Here is a 20,163-nt window from a genome sequence, read left to right on the forward strand (position 1 = left end):
TACCATATCATGATCATCTTTAGTATAGCATTTAGCCAACATATCCACCTCCATGTCAGTAAAAGCGTCACTAAGATAATTTTCAGATAAAGGAAGCTTACTATCAATAAAATGACTTGAAAGCCCCCTAAAAAGAGGCAAATCACCTTCCACAAAGAAAACACCATCTTCCATAGTAGAAACATTCTTCCCAACAACTCCACTAACTTCCTTCACACTCTCGATTTGGACAATAGTAAACCTCTATTTTCCTCCAACCTCTACATTATATTGGTTACTGACATCCTTTCCAAAAAAACTAACCACCGTACATTCATGGTCTTCCTCTTGAAAAAGAACATTCTCATGCATATTATTATTTGAAACATATTGAAATATAGAAGAAGAAGAAGAGCCATCGTTAGAATTAGAAATATTAAATAATGGATGGTCTTCCACCATATGACAATCAATATTAGAAACATGAATTTGGGTAGGATTCACAGCCTGATCATCAATCTGATCATGATTTATAAGGTAGAAAGTTTTATTTTGATCCTAAATTTTATCACTATTCTTTTTTTTTTTTTTTGAACAAAAATGCATAATGCATTAAACTAGAAAAGAAAAACAGATACAATCAAGAGAGCCCTAAAGCATCACATTCCTCCTTCAAAAAAAAAAACAGGAAAGAAGAAGGAATACCATCCCCAAGAAGATCATCCCACAAGTAAGATCTCTCTAAAGCCAAATTAGCACATATATCAGCTAATTTGTTATTACATCTACTAGCCAAAGAGAAAACAACTTGATTAAAATTTAGCAAAAACGCTAAACCTTCATCAATATTTTTACTAACCTTCCAATCCTTGATAGAATTTTGAAGCATCTTCACGATATTGAAATTATCTCCCTCAATGATGACTCGTTGAGCTTCAAACATCCATTCCTTCACTACATTTCTTAGATAAAGAATAGCCATCATCTCCAACTGTGAAATATCCCAATGTAAACATCGGGTACCAAAAGCTCCCAGGAACCTGCCATTCCCGTCTATAGAAACACCACCTATCCCGGCCAAATTATTCCCTTTTAGAGCAGCATCAACATTGATTTTAATCCAACCGGTTGGAGGAGGATACCAAGGAATTAACAGCGATTGCTGATTAGCATCCCAGTTTACCGGCTGAACATTCAAAAAAAATTTCTTCACAGCAAATGAAATAGCATTCGCTGCTACAACAGCTTCTGAATGTTCCTTCTCTCCATGAACCACCTTACATCTACTCTTCCAAACCAGGAAAATAACGAAACATAAAATATTAGCATTAAGAACATCCTTACTCACAATCTTTTGAAGTCCTTCCTTGCAATCCAAACAGCCATTATAAAGTGGAATGGGAAATCCCCATCTATTCAGTAAAAGGATTACCTTCTGAATTTTACAGCAATTTCCAACTAGATGACTGTTATCCTCTACACCTTCACAACCTCTCGGACATCCATCAAAGGTACTTAATTTCCTATTAACTAGGAAAGAATTTGAGGGAATAGCCTTCATACACAGTCTCCACCAAAAGAGTTCTATTTTCGGATTTAATTTTATCTTTTTCAACCAATTCAAATGTGTTACCTCAACTTCATGCTCCAAAGTAGCTTCTAAAGCCAATGCTGTAACAGATTTCCCGAAGAATTTGTATTTCAATTCCAACATATCAAATTCTCTATTGGCAATGATAGGGATGTTGGAAATTAAGTTCACCAGCTGCTCACCAAAGGAAGCCTTAAGCACTTCCAAATTCCAGCTCCCATTGGAAATGAAATTACTGAGTTTGAAATCTAAAATATTTTGAATATTGACAAAAGTGGGCCATGAAGCTATACACTTGTCCAAAATCCAAGAGTCATTAACCCAATTTACAGAATTTCCATTTGAAATACTCCATCTAACAATGTTTTTGAGAAATTTAGCTCCCATGGTAAAAATCTTCCAAGTTGAAGAATTTCCTCCCTACACCGAATTGGACCAAAGATCTCGCCCATACTTTGCTCTAAGGACATGATTCAATAAAGAGTGAGGCTTCATATAGAAATCCCATGCAAATTTGGCTCTAAGAGGACCAACTCTTGAAATAGCAGAAAACAGTCCCCTACCACCTTCCGATTCCGGCTTACAGAGCAGCTCCCATGAAGCATAATGAATACCAGCATTTCAATTATTTTTACTCCAAAGAAACCCTCTAATCAAATTCTTTAAGAATACTCAAAGGGACCAAAGAGAGTGTAGATAAAAAATGGGGCAAAGAAATTAAATCCGACTTTACTAATACCAATTTACCTTCCAATGAAATGCAATTCTTCCCCCAAGTATTGAGCTTGTTATGTGCAGCTTCCAACAGAACCTAAAAATCCGAAGCCACAATCCTTTTGAGGGTCATCTTCACACCAAGGTAATTGATATCCTTTACCACTTCAAACTTTAGCCTCTTAATAATCTTTTTCTTGATACATCTATTAGTGAACCTCCCAAACATAATCATAGACTTCAAGTTGTTAACCTTCTGTCGAGTCCAATTAAAATAATTGGAAATGATTTTCTTCAATTCCTTAACCTCCTTGTAATTAGCTTTCGAAAATATTAAGATATCATCTGCATAGAGTAACTGAGATACTCTAGGAGCCAAAGGAGAAATAGAGATTCCCTTACCATTTCTTCTAGCAAGCAAAGCATCAGACAAAACTTGAGAACACAAAATGAATAAAACAGGCGACAAAGGACAACCTTGTCTGAAGCCACATTTACCATCAATCCATCCAGATTTTTTCCCATTGATAAGAATACAAAATTTAGGATTGACAACACATTGCAAAATAAGTTCCAAATATTTTGAAGGGAATTTAAATTGAGAAAGAGGTTGCATTAATGTTTCCCATCCCATACTATCATAAGCGTGTTCCATGTCAAGCTTGATAGCAAACATTCCACTTCTAGCCTTGGACCATTTGAATTTATTGAATACCTCCTGAGCCAACAACACATGATCGGATAACGAACGTCCTCTCACAAAATCCACCTGATCATTAGATATGATCTTATATATTACTCTCTCCATTCTGTTAAGGAGCATCTTAGCATTAAGCTTGTAAATAGTCAAACAAAGACTAATAGGTCTATAATGGACTGGTTCTTGAGGGCTCTTGATCGTGGAGATTAAAACAATCATTCTTTCCTTCCAAGATTCATCCATAAAACTTGAAATCATAAACTGTTTCACAGCAATCCAAGTATCTCCTTTGATAGTTTGCCAAAAATCTTTGATGAATGAGAAAGAAATCCCATCTACACCTGGAGAAATACTCCTCATAGAGCTCTCTACCACCACCTGAAGTTCTTCCTGTAAGAATTCAGCTTCCAACATTCTCTGGTCTTCCAAACTAAGAACATTAGAAGGTCTCCGCCACCCTTCTAAAATGCAGTCACTGAATTGCCATTTGCATCTGAAAAAATCATAGAATGTATCCTGAATTACAGATTCTCCCTCCGTGAAAATTCCACTCCCTGTTTTAATATGACAGATCCAGTTCGAACTTCGCCTTGCACTAGCAAATGCATGAAAGAAAGAGGTATTACAATTCCCTTCATCCATCCATCTAGCTTTGGCTCTTTGCCTCCACCAAGTATTGATCCTAGACAACGTAACATTGATTTAGTTGATTTTAAATCACAAAATCTGCAGCCTCTCCACAGATAACACCCCTTCAGATTCTTCCAATTGAATCTCCAAAATCTCATCCTTCAATTTATCTCTTAAAGCATTTAACCCTTTGTACTTTTCCTTGCTACAATAGAACAGTGCTTTTAAAGTTCTCTTGAACTTCAAATTAAGAATAGTAGCCGGATCCCCTTTACAATTCCTCTTCCAAACACTCTTCACTAAAGCAGATGCACCATAATAGGAAGCCCAGACTTCTTCATATCTGATTGTACTCTTGGTATGCTCCAAAGGTTTAAAAACCTCCAACAAGATTGGACAATGATCCGAGGCCACACGAGATAGATGCTTCACAAGAGCAATATGAATGCAATCCAAAGCAATGGTATTGATAATGCATCTATCTAGCTTTTCCAGAATTCTAGCTCCACCATTCTTATTTTTACACCAAGTAAATCTTGGTCCCATTGACTTAATTTCATGCAAATCATTTCTAATCATGAAATTAGTGAAATATTTAGAACCTTGGTTAACCAAAAATTTCTTCCCTCCTCTCTTTTCAGCTTGAGAAATTATACAATTGAAATCACCCCCTACCACAAAAGGACGGTTACCTGAGCAATGTTTTTCTAAATCTGTCTAGAGAGTTCTTCTATTCTGAATATCATTGCTTCCGTATACAGATGATACCATCCAGCTTCCCTTCCCTGAAACATCAAGCTTCCCCACTATCATTTGAGAAGAAGCTTCCAACACAGAAAAACTAGCTAAATCTTTCCTCCATAAAACCATCAAACCACCCGAAAGACCAGCAGCTGGCACCTGAAAAAAATCCCATTGCACTCCGAGCGACTTCAACAGAAAACAATCCTCCATTGCATTAATCTTTGTTTCCAATAACCCCACAAAAAAACACTCTAAAATCTTTGACAATCTCTTTAAGATATAGAGTTGCCTCCACCTTCTTAGCTCCTCTACAATTCCAAAATAGAAAGGAAGACATTATTTAAAAATGGGAGAAGGCCCCCCAACCTTTTTAACTTTACCTCCATCTATCTTCCTATGATGAGGAATAATATTCTTAATATTCCCTGATCCAAGATATTTGAGTTCCTTAATCAACTTTGCTTTCTTTTCCAAAGATTGACTTCCTCTCTTCCACTGAAAGGGATTAACACTTCACTGCACATTTCCCATGAATTTCCTGGGTTCTGCTTGCCATAAGAATCTGATCTGATCATCTCCATCTCGTTTCCAGGAGACAAGATCTCTCCTTCTTCAGCACCATTGCAGTTAAATGACTCATCTAAATTAGCCAACATTTTAAATTTGTTATCTACTTCCACTTCTCCAGAATCCTCTGCAGCCTTTTCCAACATACCTTTAACAGTTGGACTCGTACCATCTTGAATTGTCTCTGTTACACAAGCTTCATTCACCATTACATTAGGCACCATTGAATTAACCATATCACCATTCAGATAGGAATCTGATTTTGGAGCTTCCCCAATTTTTGATTTCTCTCGATCTGAAATGCTGACCTTATGAACATACATTCTCTTCATACTGAAGTGACTGTTCCTATTCCCCAAACTCCTTTTAAAAGCCATCTTCACCCTTCTCTTGTTCCCATGTTGGACCTTAATCCAGGGGTTATTTTTTCCTTCCTCCAATGCAATCTTTGCACTCACTTCCTTCAACAGTTTTGTCTGACTTTCAATACCTTCCACTGGTTGTACAACCTTGGAACAAAATTCTACCTTTTGCTTTCCTTCTTCACATCCTTTACTAGAATGGCCAATTCTACCACAATCTAAGCAGATTTTGGAAAACCCTTCGTATTCCACTTTCTGAAAAAATTGCCTGCTGATCCTTTCACCCAAACTCCCTTTGGGAGGTTCATGTCAAGTGGAATTCTAATACATATCCGAGCAAATTCCCTCCTACTCCATTGAGACATATTCCCATCAAGTAAATATGTCTTACCAATTAACGAAGCAATTCTGCATATATTTATCTCATCCCAACAATGGAGAGGTAAGTCGGGTAGCCGAATCCAAACAGGTGAAGAAACACCATTTAGAGACAAAGGATTAAAGTTTATAGACCATTTGTCCAAGCCTATAACATGTCCTCTAATCCACCAACGACCACCCGAGAGAACACAGCTTACAGCTTTATCATCTTCGAACGAGCATAAAATCCAACCAAGGCCCAAACCTGTAATATGGAATTTACCATACTTCTCCCATTGTCTCCTCAACTCCATACTCACCACATAAAAAGGAATCTCATCACCAAAAGTCTTCACCACTATAGCTCTTTCCAGCCTTTTAAAATTTTCCATTTCCTTTTCAGCATTAAGCACCACCATTTTCCCATCTTCAGATATACAATCTCCCAGATCCAGGTTGTCAACATTAATGTCTGGTTTTTTCCTCCAAGCCGATTGTGTCCACATATTATGCTTCTTCCCCTTAACAACTTCTGTCGGACCTGTGGCTGCCACATTTAGAACCTCCTCATGTGCCCCCGCAATTTTACTCAGAGGCAATTCTGCAATCACATTCTCCGCATCCTTTGAAACTCCATAAAAAATATCAACCGAATTCTCAATAATAGGAGAAGATTTCGAAGAACTACGATCAACCTCAAAATTGACCTTTTAACCTCCCGAGGAGGAAGCAACCAAATTTTTATTCTGTAGATTTTCCTTTCCGCCTGTAGCACAAGGTGAGATATCCAAATTCTGTTTCAAGACATCCTCCCTAATAACATCTTTTACCTTACCAGAAGCATGGATAATTGGTTCTTTATTATCCAATAAACCACCCTCCTTAATCACCAGAGGTTTGTTTACAAAACTTCTGAAATTATTATTGAAACCAACCAAGATCTTGGATCCACCATTAAAGACTTCTGAAGGATCAAGAACTGGAATAGATATTCCATTTCTATAATTCTTCCATTTGTCCGGAGGAATAAGTCATCGATGATCCATCGCCATCCCTTTGAGCCGACGAATTGCCGGATATCCGGCCAAACCCGCAACTGGTGCGTCGTCCCGCCTAAACAGAAAATCAAAATACCAGAGCTTTTCTCTCTATGAGGTGAAAAACTCATTAGTTAGGTTCCCTGAAAATATTATCACTATTCACAGTAGCAACATTACCCTCTAACAGGATAGGATTGGATTCTTACCTATTAACTTGTAAAGGAGGAACAATAACTTGCTCAAAAGAAACATTTCCCTCATTCACAACAGTATTAGGTTTCACAATATTCAAATCAATCGAATGAGTACCAGCCTATTTAGAAACTTTCTCTTTATGGAGATTAGGATGTAACTGAAGGAATTCATTCAAGCCATGACCATGCATCTTGTAATTGGAGCAAAAAATAGGTAAGTTTTCAATTTCCACTTTTTGAAAGTACCCATTCAATTCTAAACCAATCCAAATTTCCTTAGGATATTATTTGGAGATATCCTATTCAAAAAGAACAGAAGCTATAGATGGCCTAGTAAGAGTAGCCATAGCTTGATCGGTCTGTAAGGTTCTACCAAATATCTAAGCTAAATCAAATAGTATTTAAAGAGTTAAAAAAATGTAGACGCAAGTTATGTAAACAAAGCCACACATGAGAAATTAGAGATTCCTCCCGCACATCAAAATCTGGGGTACATTTCAATAATCTCATTTGGCACGCCTGTATATAATAGGATCTTCTCAAGAAAATACGACTATAATCAAGATCATTATTTAGTGAATCACAACATGCTGAGGATCCAAAAAACCAACATTAAAGGTTCCAGAAAACTTTAGATTATAAAGAAAACTTGCGTATAACATCCAGGTTATTCCTCCTCAAAATGAATTTATAGACCAAAGTATGAGCAAAGGGTGCAGCAAGATTCATAATAATAGAGTCATCGAACAAAGGTGCATGGTATCCTTTAAATGATGAATGCACAAAGGAAACTTTAGAAGAACAAGGTGAAGCACCATACAAAACCTCCTTGAAGGATATGGATTTCCCCTCATGAAAAGAAGGCGGAGGTGGGATGGATGATGATAGAGATGTCAACTCCCGGAGCCAAAAAAAATCTAAAAGGGCCTCAAAATAATACAAATAACATAACCAACAAATGAAAGTAAAAAAAAAATGGAAGAAAACCACAAAAAATTAAAGCCAGATGCGAGGATTGAAAAACCCTATATCTTCTTAGAGTCGTCATGAAAGCTAGCAGAGAGACAAATTTGGATATTAACATGGATAATTAATTAAGATAATTATTCATGGTTCTTTAAATTAAAATTGCTATACTTTTTGCATTATTTTTTTCTTAAAAACTATAGAGTATAATCTTACATTTTAATTAAATTTAAATTGAAAAACATTAATTTGTAATAAAGAAGCTAATCAAAGGTGAAAATTTTAATTTCTTGAGGATAAACAAGAGCTTATGATAGGGGAAATTAGTTAACTAAAAACTATATTATGTTTTATTTCATTAAATTCCAATAAATATGTTTGTTTTAGTTGATGTTGAGCAAGAATCTCTCAAGAAATGGAGCACAATATACAATGTCCAAAATCAACATTGTAATGCCATAACTTTTAGCACTAAAACATCCCTAAGGCCTCAATGCTAAGTTTGTACTTTGTAGTACTGAAGTCTCAATAAATTTCATTAAGGTCAAACCCCCAACTAATTAAAGGACATGGGTGTTGTTCCACCTAGCGCTGCAACACAAAAATTTATCATTGTAGAATCAAAGTCCTCAAAAAAATTTATAAATAATTCAACATTAGAGCACCAACATTGGAAGCACCATAACAATAATGATGTAATAGAGCACCATAGTGCTCCACTTGGAACTTTGTGGAAAAATAATTATAGAAAGAAGAACTACACTAATTTAGCTAAAATTCACACTAGTTTAGTCAATAACATCACATAGTCAACCCAGCATAATAATAGAGCAACTCAAGAAGTTCTAATGTGCTACTTCATATTCAAAAACCATAGCCCTACCTTGTCAAGAATCTGAAAGTTCGTTAGGGATGTTAAGCCCTTATGAACTGACCAAGGCTAACCAATAGGGGGGGGGGTGAATTGGTATTTTAAAAAATATTTTAACCAAAGCGCAACAAAGCACAAACCAAAATCACCATAGAAAATAAGTGCAAAAAAAATTAAATGTGGAAGCAGAAAAGAGAACACAAGGGTTTATAGTGGTTTGGTCAACTCGACCTATGTCCACTCCCCGGAGGCACCCTCCTAGTATTGCACTACCAAAGTGACTCTCCTTTTGCTCCCATAATAAGGCGGAGAAGCCCTTATAAAAACCTCATTTTTGCCACCCCCGGCAAGGCAAAGAACCCAGCTCCTTTTGCTTCCTCTTGAAGCAGACAGAGAACCTCGATCGATCGCTGAAGCATACCTCTCCCAACCCTTCCAAGGATAAGAGACCCTAGTGGAAGAAGTAGTGGAACAATGCTTCGAGAAATCCTTGTGAATCTCCTTCACAAGCTTCCCCTCACAAGATCCTCTCTCTTTCTCCTATAGGCTTTCTCAGGTCAATACAGTAGTAAAAGATTGTTCAAAATGTTGAACAATAGCTGTTAAATAGAAGAGTTTCAAAATAGCTCATTAATTACAAGTTGCTGACATTATCTTCAGGACGATAGTAATATCGTCATGTACGATCAGTACAATTTTAGCTTAATCAATCATGATGATCTGGGATGAATAGAAGAAAGTTGTTCATATTGTCGAGGACGATCATAAATCATCCTGTACGATTAGTTAAAATTAGAGACTATCGGCCAGACAATCGCTCTTAAAAGAGTTCTGGATGATTCCAAAATAGCTTGAACATCCAGGCCAATCTCACAATCATCCCAGACGATTAGTTCAAATCAAAGAGAAATCATCCAGAGCATCGCCCAAAATTTGAGCTGGCTAATTCTGATCGTCCAGGAGCAACTAAAGTTTTTTGAACTGATCGTCCCGGCCGATTTTGCGACCGTTCGGGCCGATGTGATTGTATTAATCATCCTTAATTGCTTACCTTAAATGCCAGATTAATTTAGGCATAATTGTATCATATCGTACAGGCCGATACAAGATCATCTTGGCCAATTTCCATAAATAAAAAATGCCTAAATATATCATGATGTCTGATTCTTTCTATTTTGAGGATATCGGCCAAGACGATCGGTTAATGACAGCTTCCTTAACAAGATGTCTTGATTAGGATTTCTATTTTGAACCCGATCGTCTTGGATGATAATAATATTGTCCGAGACGATGTGAGTAAAAATAGAAATTCTAAGTCAGACAGAAAAATTACTCAAGTGTGTGTGTATAGGGTTACTTAGGACCAGAACACTTCAATGGTTACAATTGACTTAGGAAAGGGAAAAAGAAAATTACAGACTGACTCAGACCTAGTCTATCCAATCTTGAGCTGATTCCGATTGCCATCTGATCTTGAGGCCCTGAAAAGGCATTTGTAGAGAAGCAAGCGTGTTTGCTAATCATCAAAACATAATCCATGAAAACACATTTGCAATAATCTCCCCCTTTTTGATGATGGCAAACACTTTAACGAGCTATTCTAAAATAATAGACCAAGACATAGAAAAGCTTTCAAATTTATAGAAAAGAATAGTAGAAGTACAAACATACTACTCCCCCTTTTGACATCTCAAAAAGGAGAAGGAAACTAAAACAAACTAAAGCAACAAAAAAAAAACTAAAAGAAAAACATAATGCAGAGAAAACAAACTATAGAAAACAAAAACTAAAACTAGAGAAACGAGGGACCCTGATCATCAGACGGAGGTGGAGGTGGTGGGTGCTGAAAGTAACAAGAGAGCAAAGAAAAATGTGCCCCAAACCAAGCCATGTCCTGGTCATGCTTCTGCTGGCAGGCTACGTCCTCATCGTACTACTGCTGCTGGTGAGCTACGAAAGTGTTGAACTGGGCCTCCAACTGATTAAATCTCTCTACCAACTGATCCAGCTGTGAGTGCTGGCAGAGAGGAACAGGTTTAGGAACGGGAGCGGGAGCCTCCTCATCCTCGGCCCCCTGAGCTTCCCCATCTCCTAGGTGGAGATGAGTATTGTGAAGGACATTGAAGGTACTGTTTGAGTAGCAGGGAGACTGAAGGTCGGAACGAGCACGATATTGAAGTTGGTATTTAGTTTCAAGAACATAAGATTTAAAGTGTCCTAAAGCAAGGTTGGGTTTCTTCTTATGACCTGGATCACGAATTATTGTCAAATGATCAATGTATCGAAAGAACAGGTTAGTAGCATTAAACTCTCTATGGGCCATGATATAAAAGGTAGTAAGTGAAAGAAGTGGAGTGATGTGGACTACGTCCCTGGCTTTTGAAATAATGGACGTGCGAAGGATATGTTGGATAGTCCTAGCATCTTTGAGTAAAGAGCTAGTCTCTCCAATATGAAAAGGTGCGTTAGTGTGGCAAAGAAAGTGGTTTGCAGAGGACCAGTTAAAATTAGGATCAGAGATAATGGTATGCAACTTATCCCCAGTGGTGGATAGCTATAACAATTCAGCACAGTCCTGGTATGTGATCTCGACAAGGCGTCGATTCACATAGGAGGCGTGGGCAGTGTAGGAGGAGTTTATGCGGAGGTTTGAGAAAATTTTGAAAAGAAGTTCAAAAGAGATGGAGACAGCGAGAGTAACAATAATGTACAAAGAAGTGCGAGTGAAGAGGTCTAATACCAGATATGAGAGGTGTACAGGATTGATTGTTCTGGAGAGAGTGATCCTGCATTCTTTGTACCGATGGTAGGCAGCCTGATCTTCTGCCTCCCTGAATTGAGGGTCCAGTGTGGCCCTCGAGGAGGTTCTAGAGGTTTGTCGAACGTGCTTTCCGGCAGCCATAAGTAAGGAACAGCATGCAAATAGAGAGTAGAAAGCAAAGGGAAAGAAAGTGTGAAAAAATGGCTAAAATCTGGTTGAATTTAACGAATCAGTTGTATCATCTAGGATGATCATAGAATCATCTAAAACAATCGAGTTCAGTAATTGCATATTGGCCTATTGGTCAAAAAGGCGGTCCGATCATCCGAGCCGATCATATATCGGCCGGGATGATTAGACACAGATGATCGTCCCGAGGAGTCAGGCCGGACGACCTTTGAAAAAGTATATCATCCAGGCCGATTAGGTGTATCGTCTAGGAAGATGCTCAATAATTAATCATACCAGAAGAGTTTAAAATGTTTTAAATTTGTGCCACGTGTATCATCTAGGACAAACAGTGGATCGGCCAGGATGATTGTCTAATAATGGATCATCCCAGGCAATTTTAAAGATTTTAAACGTACTGACACGTGTATAGTCCAGGATGATCAGGTGGTGTATTGGCCAGAATGATATCCATAAATGCATCGGCCAAGACGATCAAGATGATTATAATAGAGTTCGATCAGATCGTCCAGGATGATATGGGTTCATCCAGGACGATGAATTTCAGCAAAGTTAGAAAAGTCGAGCAGAAGGATTTAGAACAGAGATAGTCCAATCATCCAATATGATAAACATATCAGCCAGGATGATGTGACAAAATTTGGAAAACCAGGGAAAGATGGAGATGATCATAGAGAGCCCACAAATAATAAAACCAATATTAAAACAACAACGAAAAAATAAAAATAATAAAACCAAATAAAGAATTTTTGTTTTTTTTTTTTTGAGTTTTTTTTTTTTTGCAAGCAAGCATATGATAAATTTCCCAAATAATTAAATTTTAAAGATTCAAAAGATCAATAAGTTAACAATGTAAAAAACTGAAAATGATAGAATATCCAATCTTGTTAACTGTATCTTGGACTTCTTTCAAGGCACAAATCATCCTTTTAAAAACAAATGACCTAACTCAGAATAAACTAATTGGAAAGAAAGAAGATCTGTTCAAAACTTGCTCCAAAGAAAAATAACTTATAGAATAATATACCAAAGTAATTTGTCTCAATCATGGTATTTGAAATCAAGCCTTTGAAAATATCAAGTAACCCATGAATTCTTCTAAAATTTAAAAAGTTTGAAAGTGGGCTCATTTTATGCCTCTTGTTAATTTGAATGACACTCTTTGCACATCTTTTGTTTTTTGATACACTTTTGTGTATATAAATTTTTCAATTTGGCATCATTGCTCGTCTTTTTATTGTTGGCATCATTGACCTTTTTATTTTTTATTTTTTGTTCTTGCAAGCTAGATCCCTTTTTCAACAAATCTTAAAATATAATTAGTTGTGAGTATATCTTCTAGATATTAGAGAAGAAAAACTCACTCTCTAATATAAGGTAGAATAGACCACAAAGCAGACTTTAGAAATTATATGATAAGTGAAATTGCAAGATTTCATTTAACTTGAAAGATATATAAAATATTTGAATATTAGAAATATAAGATAGATTACTATAGCAAGATAAAAAGGATCTTAATTTCAAAAACCAATTGTTAATATGGGATCGACTTTTGTTTAGAGAAGAAAATTATACCACTAAAAGAAGTTAGAGGGAGGAAAATCATCAACGATTTTTCTCCCTTTAACCAATTTAGAGATGTTAATCATTGTCTATAAATCTCTAAAATTTAAGAACTAGGAAAAATCATCATAAAGAAAAAGAAAGCAAAAAAAACTAAAACAACTAAAAATAAACAAGCATAAAAGACAAAAAATGATGATGATCAACACATGCATTTCAAGAATTTATTAAGTAGCAAGTTTAATCAATTATGAGATGTGAGCCTCCATTTGTTCAAGTATTATATGCTTCTCATGAGGTCTTTGATGAGAGCAATCCTGCAAAAATCAACAGCCATCATATTTAGGAACCCAAGCAGATTTGGGTCCCTTCTTATGAAAAGTAGAATGCAATGTATGTGTGCTATGCTATGAATCATGCAATTTGGGTCTCCACACCCAATGTGTACTATGATGAACAATGCAAGTGTGTGAGATGTGTCCAGCATGCCACATGAAAAATATCTAATACCAGGAAAGGGATTTCTTAAATTGTTCAGGTAATAATACCTCCTCCTAGGTCTTGGATTTAGATCAAAAGTGGGTGTCACCAATTTCTCTTAATTATTTCCAATTCAATTTTAAATCTCGAGTTAGTACTTCATAAAGCAGCATTTTTAATCCTCAAATTTTGCTCCATCTCTTTAGATCTCTTAAAATTTGATTCAATTGAGGATTGTGAAGCTTTTAATGAATCATGCTCATCAATCAATTCCAAATGCTTTTTATTTAATTCATCAAGTAAAGCCATACGATTTGAATCAATCGTTGAATGATCTTTGAAAATAATTTCATGCTCTTTTTGTAAATTCAAAAGCTCCAATTTTAAACTAGCAACAGTTTTCTTAAGTTTTTTCTATGATGCATAAATTTTCTCACAAATTTCAAATAATTAATCATAGGTTACTTTACATACCTCTTCTTCCTCACATTGATCAAGATGATCTTCTGCCATTAAGTACAAGTTTGTTGTTTCTTCCTTAGGTTCAGTTTCAGATGAATCAGAAGCAGATTTACCCAGAATGCTTTTTGAATTCTCTTTTTGTCCTTCTTGAACTTAGGTTTCTCCTCACTCTTTTCTTTACTAGAGTAATCCTGAAGTGTAGGACAATCAGCTCTGACATGTACAGGCTTCCTGCATTCAAAATAAACAACATCAAAAGATCCTTTAGAATATTTGTTATTCTTACATTTTCTCTAATTTTGATGATGCTTGTGACTCTTCCTTAGAAAGCTTTTGAATTGCCTTGTGATTAAGGCAATATCATCGCTTTCAGACCCGGATGAATCATAGTCCATTTTGTTGGCCTTCAATGTCATAGTTTTCTACTTTTTTTCTCACCTGCATCAAGATTTCTTTGATTCACCCCTTGCTCGAAAGTAATAAGTGAGCCAAGTATGTTATCAATCCAATAGGTATTCAAAACTTTAGATTCTATAATGGCGGTGATTTTAGCATTAAAAGAGGAAGGCAAGCATCTCAAAATTTTGTTCACTTTTTCATAATTTGAAAGTTCTCTTTCTAAGGCATGCAAAGAAGTTACAATCTGAGTAAACCTTGTATACATATCAGAAATTGATTTAGAAGGTTTCATATGAAAAAGTTTGTAATCATGCAAGAGAATATTCAAATGAGATTATTTAACTTCATTGGTTCCTTCATAAGTAATGTACAATCTATCCTAAATCTCTTTACAAGTAGAGTAAGTAGAGACACGCATGTAATCTTTAGACTTTAAAACACAGAAAAAATAGTTAAAACACTTTGCATTAAGTTGAGATAAATCTCTTTCATCAAAAGTCCATTCAGTAGAAGGCACTTCAGTTTTATTTCCATTAAGTTCACGAGAAGGTGGAGAATATCCTTTTTTAATAAGCATCCACATGCGATAATCAGTTGATTATAAAAAAGTAGACATGCGAGTTTTCCAAAAATCATATGGTAGATTGTCAAACATGGGTGGTCAAGTAATATAATATCCTTCCGTTGTATTACGCTTTCCAAAGTTAGCCATGATTAAAATTTAAAAAGTTTTTAAACTCAGTTTTTATTAATCCCGCTCTGATACCACTGAAAGTTTGTTAGGAATGTTAGGCCCTTATGAACTGGCCCAAGGCTAACCAGGAGGGGGGGGGGGTGAATTGGTATTTTAAAAAATCTTTTAACCAAAGCACAACAAATCTCAAACCAAAATCACCATAGAAAACAAGTGCGGAAAAAATTAAATGCGGAAGTAGAAAAGAGAACACAAGGGTTTGAAAGCGACTTGCCAGTGGTTAAGACAACTTGACCTACGTCCACTCCCCGGAGGCTGTTACAGATCTATGGTTTATGATTTTGATGATAGCAAACATTCCTTATTTCTCTATGATTGCCTTATGTGCTAACGTTTCAGGTCCACACGATCAGACTGCAATCTGGAACCAGTAAAACAAGATTGGGTAGACTAGGTCTGTGTCAGTTTGTAATCTTTTTCCTTTCTTGAATCTGTTGTATTTGGTGTGGCTATAACTTGGTAGAAATTCTCTTGCTCCCTATATGATTTCTGCTTTTGGTAACATCGGCCAGGACGATCGTTTTAGATCGGCTTGGACGATCTGCAAGATAATAGAACCCTAGTTAGGGCATCCTCATTAGTCAGCCGTCAACAGATCGGGTGTTTCTTTGTTTCTCTGATCTCTTTTGTTTCGATCTATCCCCTGTCTCATATCTGACGATACTTATATATCGGCCAGGACGATAATTTCTTCCAATTCAGAAAGGAAATCAACCTCGCCATTAAAATTCAGTTTAAGGAAGTCTTTTGGGTTTTTAGGAATCCGGCCCGGACGGATATTATTTACTGTCACAGCGACGATCTAATCTCAATCATCTGCCTAAGATTGATTTATTGGTATTATGGAAAGCATTAATCGGTTGATATTGATACGATAACAGTCGTTACTGGGAGAATCGTACGTGATCGCCAGGACGATGGCCTGGACGATCTATAAATGGCTCAGCGTCAAAAAAACAGGGCGATGAATTCAGGACGATTGAAATCTATTTTAAACTAATTATGGTCAGGTACGATTGTGAGATCGGGCAGGATCGAGTAACCAATTTTCTTCTGCAACATCGCCCATATCGTCCGGCTATATGAGCTTAATTGTTGACTGATCGGCTCAGGGACTATACTATGCTCCTGGACGATAATGTCGAGCAACTTGCAATTATGCTAGCTCGTTTTGAGGAGCTTCTATTTAAGCTTGGCAAGGCACTTTTGTAATGTCTTTGGCAGCCATTGTAGCTACTTCGTTCTTGTGGGGGAAACTAAGAGAGAGAGCTTGAAAGGGAGAGAGGAAAAGGGTGGAGTTTTGAGAGAGGGAGAAGATCTTGTGAGGGGGGACTCAAGGAGTGTGGTGGGGGTTCCACACGGTTGCTCTGGCGAACTCGCACCTTAGTACCATCGGATTCAAGGTTGTCTCGAGGTAAGTTCACCAAAGAAGAAGATCTCTTTGGTGTCAAAGGACCCGGCGACTCCGCCGCACTGGGGAAGGTGGAAGTGATTTTGTAAGTGCTTCTCCGCCTAGCCGTGGGGGCTAAAGGAGAGACACTAGTTTAGTGCAATACTTGGGGGGTGCCTCCAAGGAGTGGACGTAGGTCAAGGTTTGACCGAACCACTATAAATCTGGTGTGTTCTTTCTTTTTACTACTTCCGTGTTTTAATTTCCGCATTTATTATTGTGGTGATTTGGATTGTGTTTTGGTTTTAAAGTTTTCCAATTCACCTCTCTCTTTAATTAGCTTGGGACTAAGTTCAAGAGGGCCTAACATCCCGAACGAACTTTCAGAGGCGCCCTCCAAGTATTTCACTACCAAAGTGACTCTCCTTTGGTTCCCACAGCAAGGCAGAGAAGCCCTTACAAAAACCTCCTTTTTTCCACCCCCGGCAAGGTAGAGAACTTAGCTCCTTTGGTTCCCACAGCAAGGCGGAGAAGCCCTTACAAAAACCTCCTTTTTTCCACCCCTGGCAAGGCAGAGAACTCAACTCCTTTTGCTTCCTCTTAAAGAAGGCAGAGAACCTCTATCAATTGCTGAAGCTTACCTCTCCCAACCCTTTCAAGGATAAGAAACTCTAGTGTAAGAAGAAGTGGAACAATGCTTGGAGCAACCCTTGTGAAACTCCTTCACAAGCTCCCCCTCACAAGATCCTCTCTCTCTCCTCTAGGCTTTCTCAGGTCAAGACATTAGCAAAAGATTGTTTAAAATATTGAGCAATAGCTCTTAAATAGAAGAGCTTTAAAATAGCTCAATAATTGCAAGCTGTCGACATTATCATCTAGGACGATAGTAATATCGTCCTGTACGATCAGTGCAATTTGAGGCTAATCAGCCATGACAAACTAAAACGAATAGAATAAAGCTGTTCTTATCATCCAGGATCATCATAAATCATCCTGTATGATTAGTTCAAATGATAGAATATCGGCCAGAAAATTGCTCTAAAAAGAGTTCTGGATGATTCTAAACTAGCTTGATCATCCGGGCCGATCTCACGATCGTCCCGAACGATTAGTTCAAATCAGAGAGAAATCATCTAGAGCATCGCCTGGAATTTGAGCTGGCCGATCCTAATCGTCTAGGAGAAACTAAGGTTTTTTTTACTGATCGTCCAGGATGATGTGATCGTATTAATCATCCTTAATTTCTTGCCTTAAATGCGAGAATAATTTAGTCATAATTGTATATTATCGTCCAGGCTGATACAAGATCATCCTGGCCAATTTCCATAAATAAAAAATGCCTAAATAGATCATGACGGTTGATTCGTTCTACTTTGAGGATATCATCCTGGCTGATACAATTATCGTCCGAGACGAACGGCTAATGACGGCTGCCTTAACAAGATGTCATGATTAGGGTTTTTGTTTTGAACCCGATCGTCTAGGACGATAATAATATCATCCATGATGATGTGAGTAAAAATAGAAATTCTAAGTTAGACAAAAAAATCACTCAAGTGTGTGTGTAGGGTTACTTAGCATCAGAGCACTTCAATGGTTACAATTCACTCAGGAAAGGGAAAAAGAAAATTACATTCTGAATCAGACCGAGTCTACGCAATCTTGAGCTGGTTCCGATTGCCATCTGATCTTGAGGCCCTGAAAAGGTAGTCATAAAGAAGCAAGAGTGTTTGCTAATCATCAAAACATAATCCATGAAAACACATTTGCAACAACATCATGATGCCTGGGTATGTTAATGCCTTAAGTATAAATATTTCTTCTATATTTTTTGTAAGAGTGTTTTAGAGAAGTCTATACGAGAGTATGAGAGAGATAGGGAAAGAGTGAGATACATCATTTAGAGTGGTTGGTAAAAAATTATGGAGCAAACATTTAAATAGAGAGGAAAGGTGAAGGGAGAGTGATTTAGTAAAAAATATGCACTTTGGAAAATGTCCATCTACAAGATCTATTTGGGATTAATCATTTTAGGTGATATTTTATACATATTCTCTAGTTGTACTTTCTTTCTTGAGCAAGTATTGAAATTTGTGTTGTTCAATTTTTATTTAGTAACCGACTAAACTCATAGTTTTTGATTGATTATCTGAAAACCTTTGTAATTCCTAATGTTGACTCTTCTATTTTAAAGTATGTATTATTATTTTCAATATCTCTCACTCTTCATTTAATTTATGCAGTGTCCAAGTAGAAAACTAACATCTAGTGTGAGACATTGCCTCGATGGAGGAATATTGGAATAATTAGGACAATTGAGATAGAAAGCTTAGATGATGAGACATATGATGTTTAGTTTTCTATGATCTATGGAGATTTAATAATTTTAGGATGACCATAAACCTTCAATTCTATTCTTTCAAGCTTGATAAGCATCCAAAGATGTATATACTCTAAATTATAACTAATATAGAAGATTATACTTAAGAAAATATATGATATTCATTATCATAAGTCCAAAATACTTTACTTATTGGTATTTTTGCTATTTCTAGCATTTTTCATTTGAGATAGAGATTATCTTTGAGTGCATTTTCAAGGATAAATATCATACTTTGAGTACATGGTACTAGAATGTTACATGTAACAAAGAATTTTTTCTTGGGGCTGACACACTCCCATACATTTTAATACCTAATTGGCATGTGCATTTAATAATTTTTTTTGGGGATAAATCCAAGAAAATATAAGCTTAACACAGTGCCCATCACTTATCATAAATTTTTAAAAATAAAAATAATAAATCAAAATAAGAAAATGCACAAATCCTATTTATATAATTTCTTTAAAAAATTAATAAATAATAACAAGTAAACTTTCCAAATTTATAACTAAATATAAAAAAAAATCATAAAAAAAAAAATCAATTGCATTGCACTCTAAATAAAAAGAGAAATATAAGATAATTTTTTAATTTTCAAAATTTGAAGTTTTAATAATAAATCAAATCATGGACAAATCTAAAGAAATAACTAAAAATAAAAGTTAAATAAAATTTTTGTGAACAAAAAATTAAAAAAGGTTTAATAACATAAGAAATTAAATTAAATTAAAAAATTAATCAATTAAAATATAGAAATAAAATATATTTAAATTATTAATCATAAATTAAACTAAACAAATATATTTAAATATAAAAAAAATTTATTATAAATTACATATATTTTGATAATATTTAATATGTAAAATAAAATAAATTAATTAAAATTAATAGATTTTTAAAATGAAATAAAGAATCCTACTTACTTTAAAATAATCCATAAATTTCAGATTAAAATAATTTTAATTTAAATAAATTAATAAATAATAAATTTAACATGATTTAGTTGAAATAAATAAAGTAATAGAATATCTAAGCCAAAGAAATCTTTAAATATTTTAAGTTAT

At 35.8% G+C, this 20,163-nt stretch overlaps 1 protein-coding gene across 1 annotated transcript; it reads right to left on the reverse strand.

Moving 5' to 3' along the window:
- Positions 1-3,701: 3,701 nt before the first annotated feature.
- On the reverse strand, positions 3,702-4,160 carry LOC110105803. Its single transcript, XM_020835448.1, has one exon. It carries the CDS (start codon positions 4,158-4,160, stop codon positions 3,702-3,704), a length of 459 nt encoding a protein of 152 aa, XP_020691107.1.
- Between the last annotated feature and the right edge of the window lie 16,003 nt (positions 4,161-20,163).

Source organism: Dendrobium catenatum, unplaced genomic scaffold, assembly GCF_001605985.2.
Source record: "Dendrobium catenatum unplaced genomic scaffold, ASM160598v2 fragScaff_scaffold_334, whole genome shotgun sequence".
NCBI lineage: Eukaryota > Viridiplantae > Streptophyta > Magnoliopsida > Asparagales > Orchidaceae > Dendrobium > Dendrobium catenatum.

What these genes read in the sequence shown, in the direction of transcription:
- LOC110105803 (XM_020835448.1), bottom strand. Translation starts at nt 4,160, where the DNA reads ATGGGACCAAGATTTACTTGGTGTAAAAATAAGAATGGTGGAGCTAGA.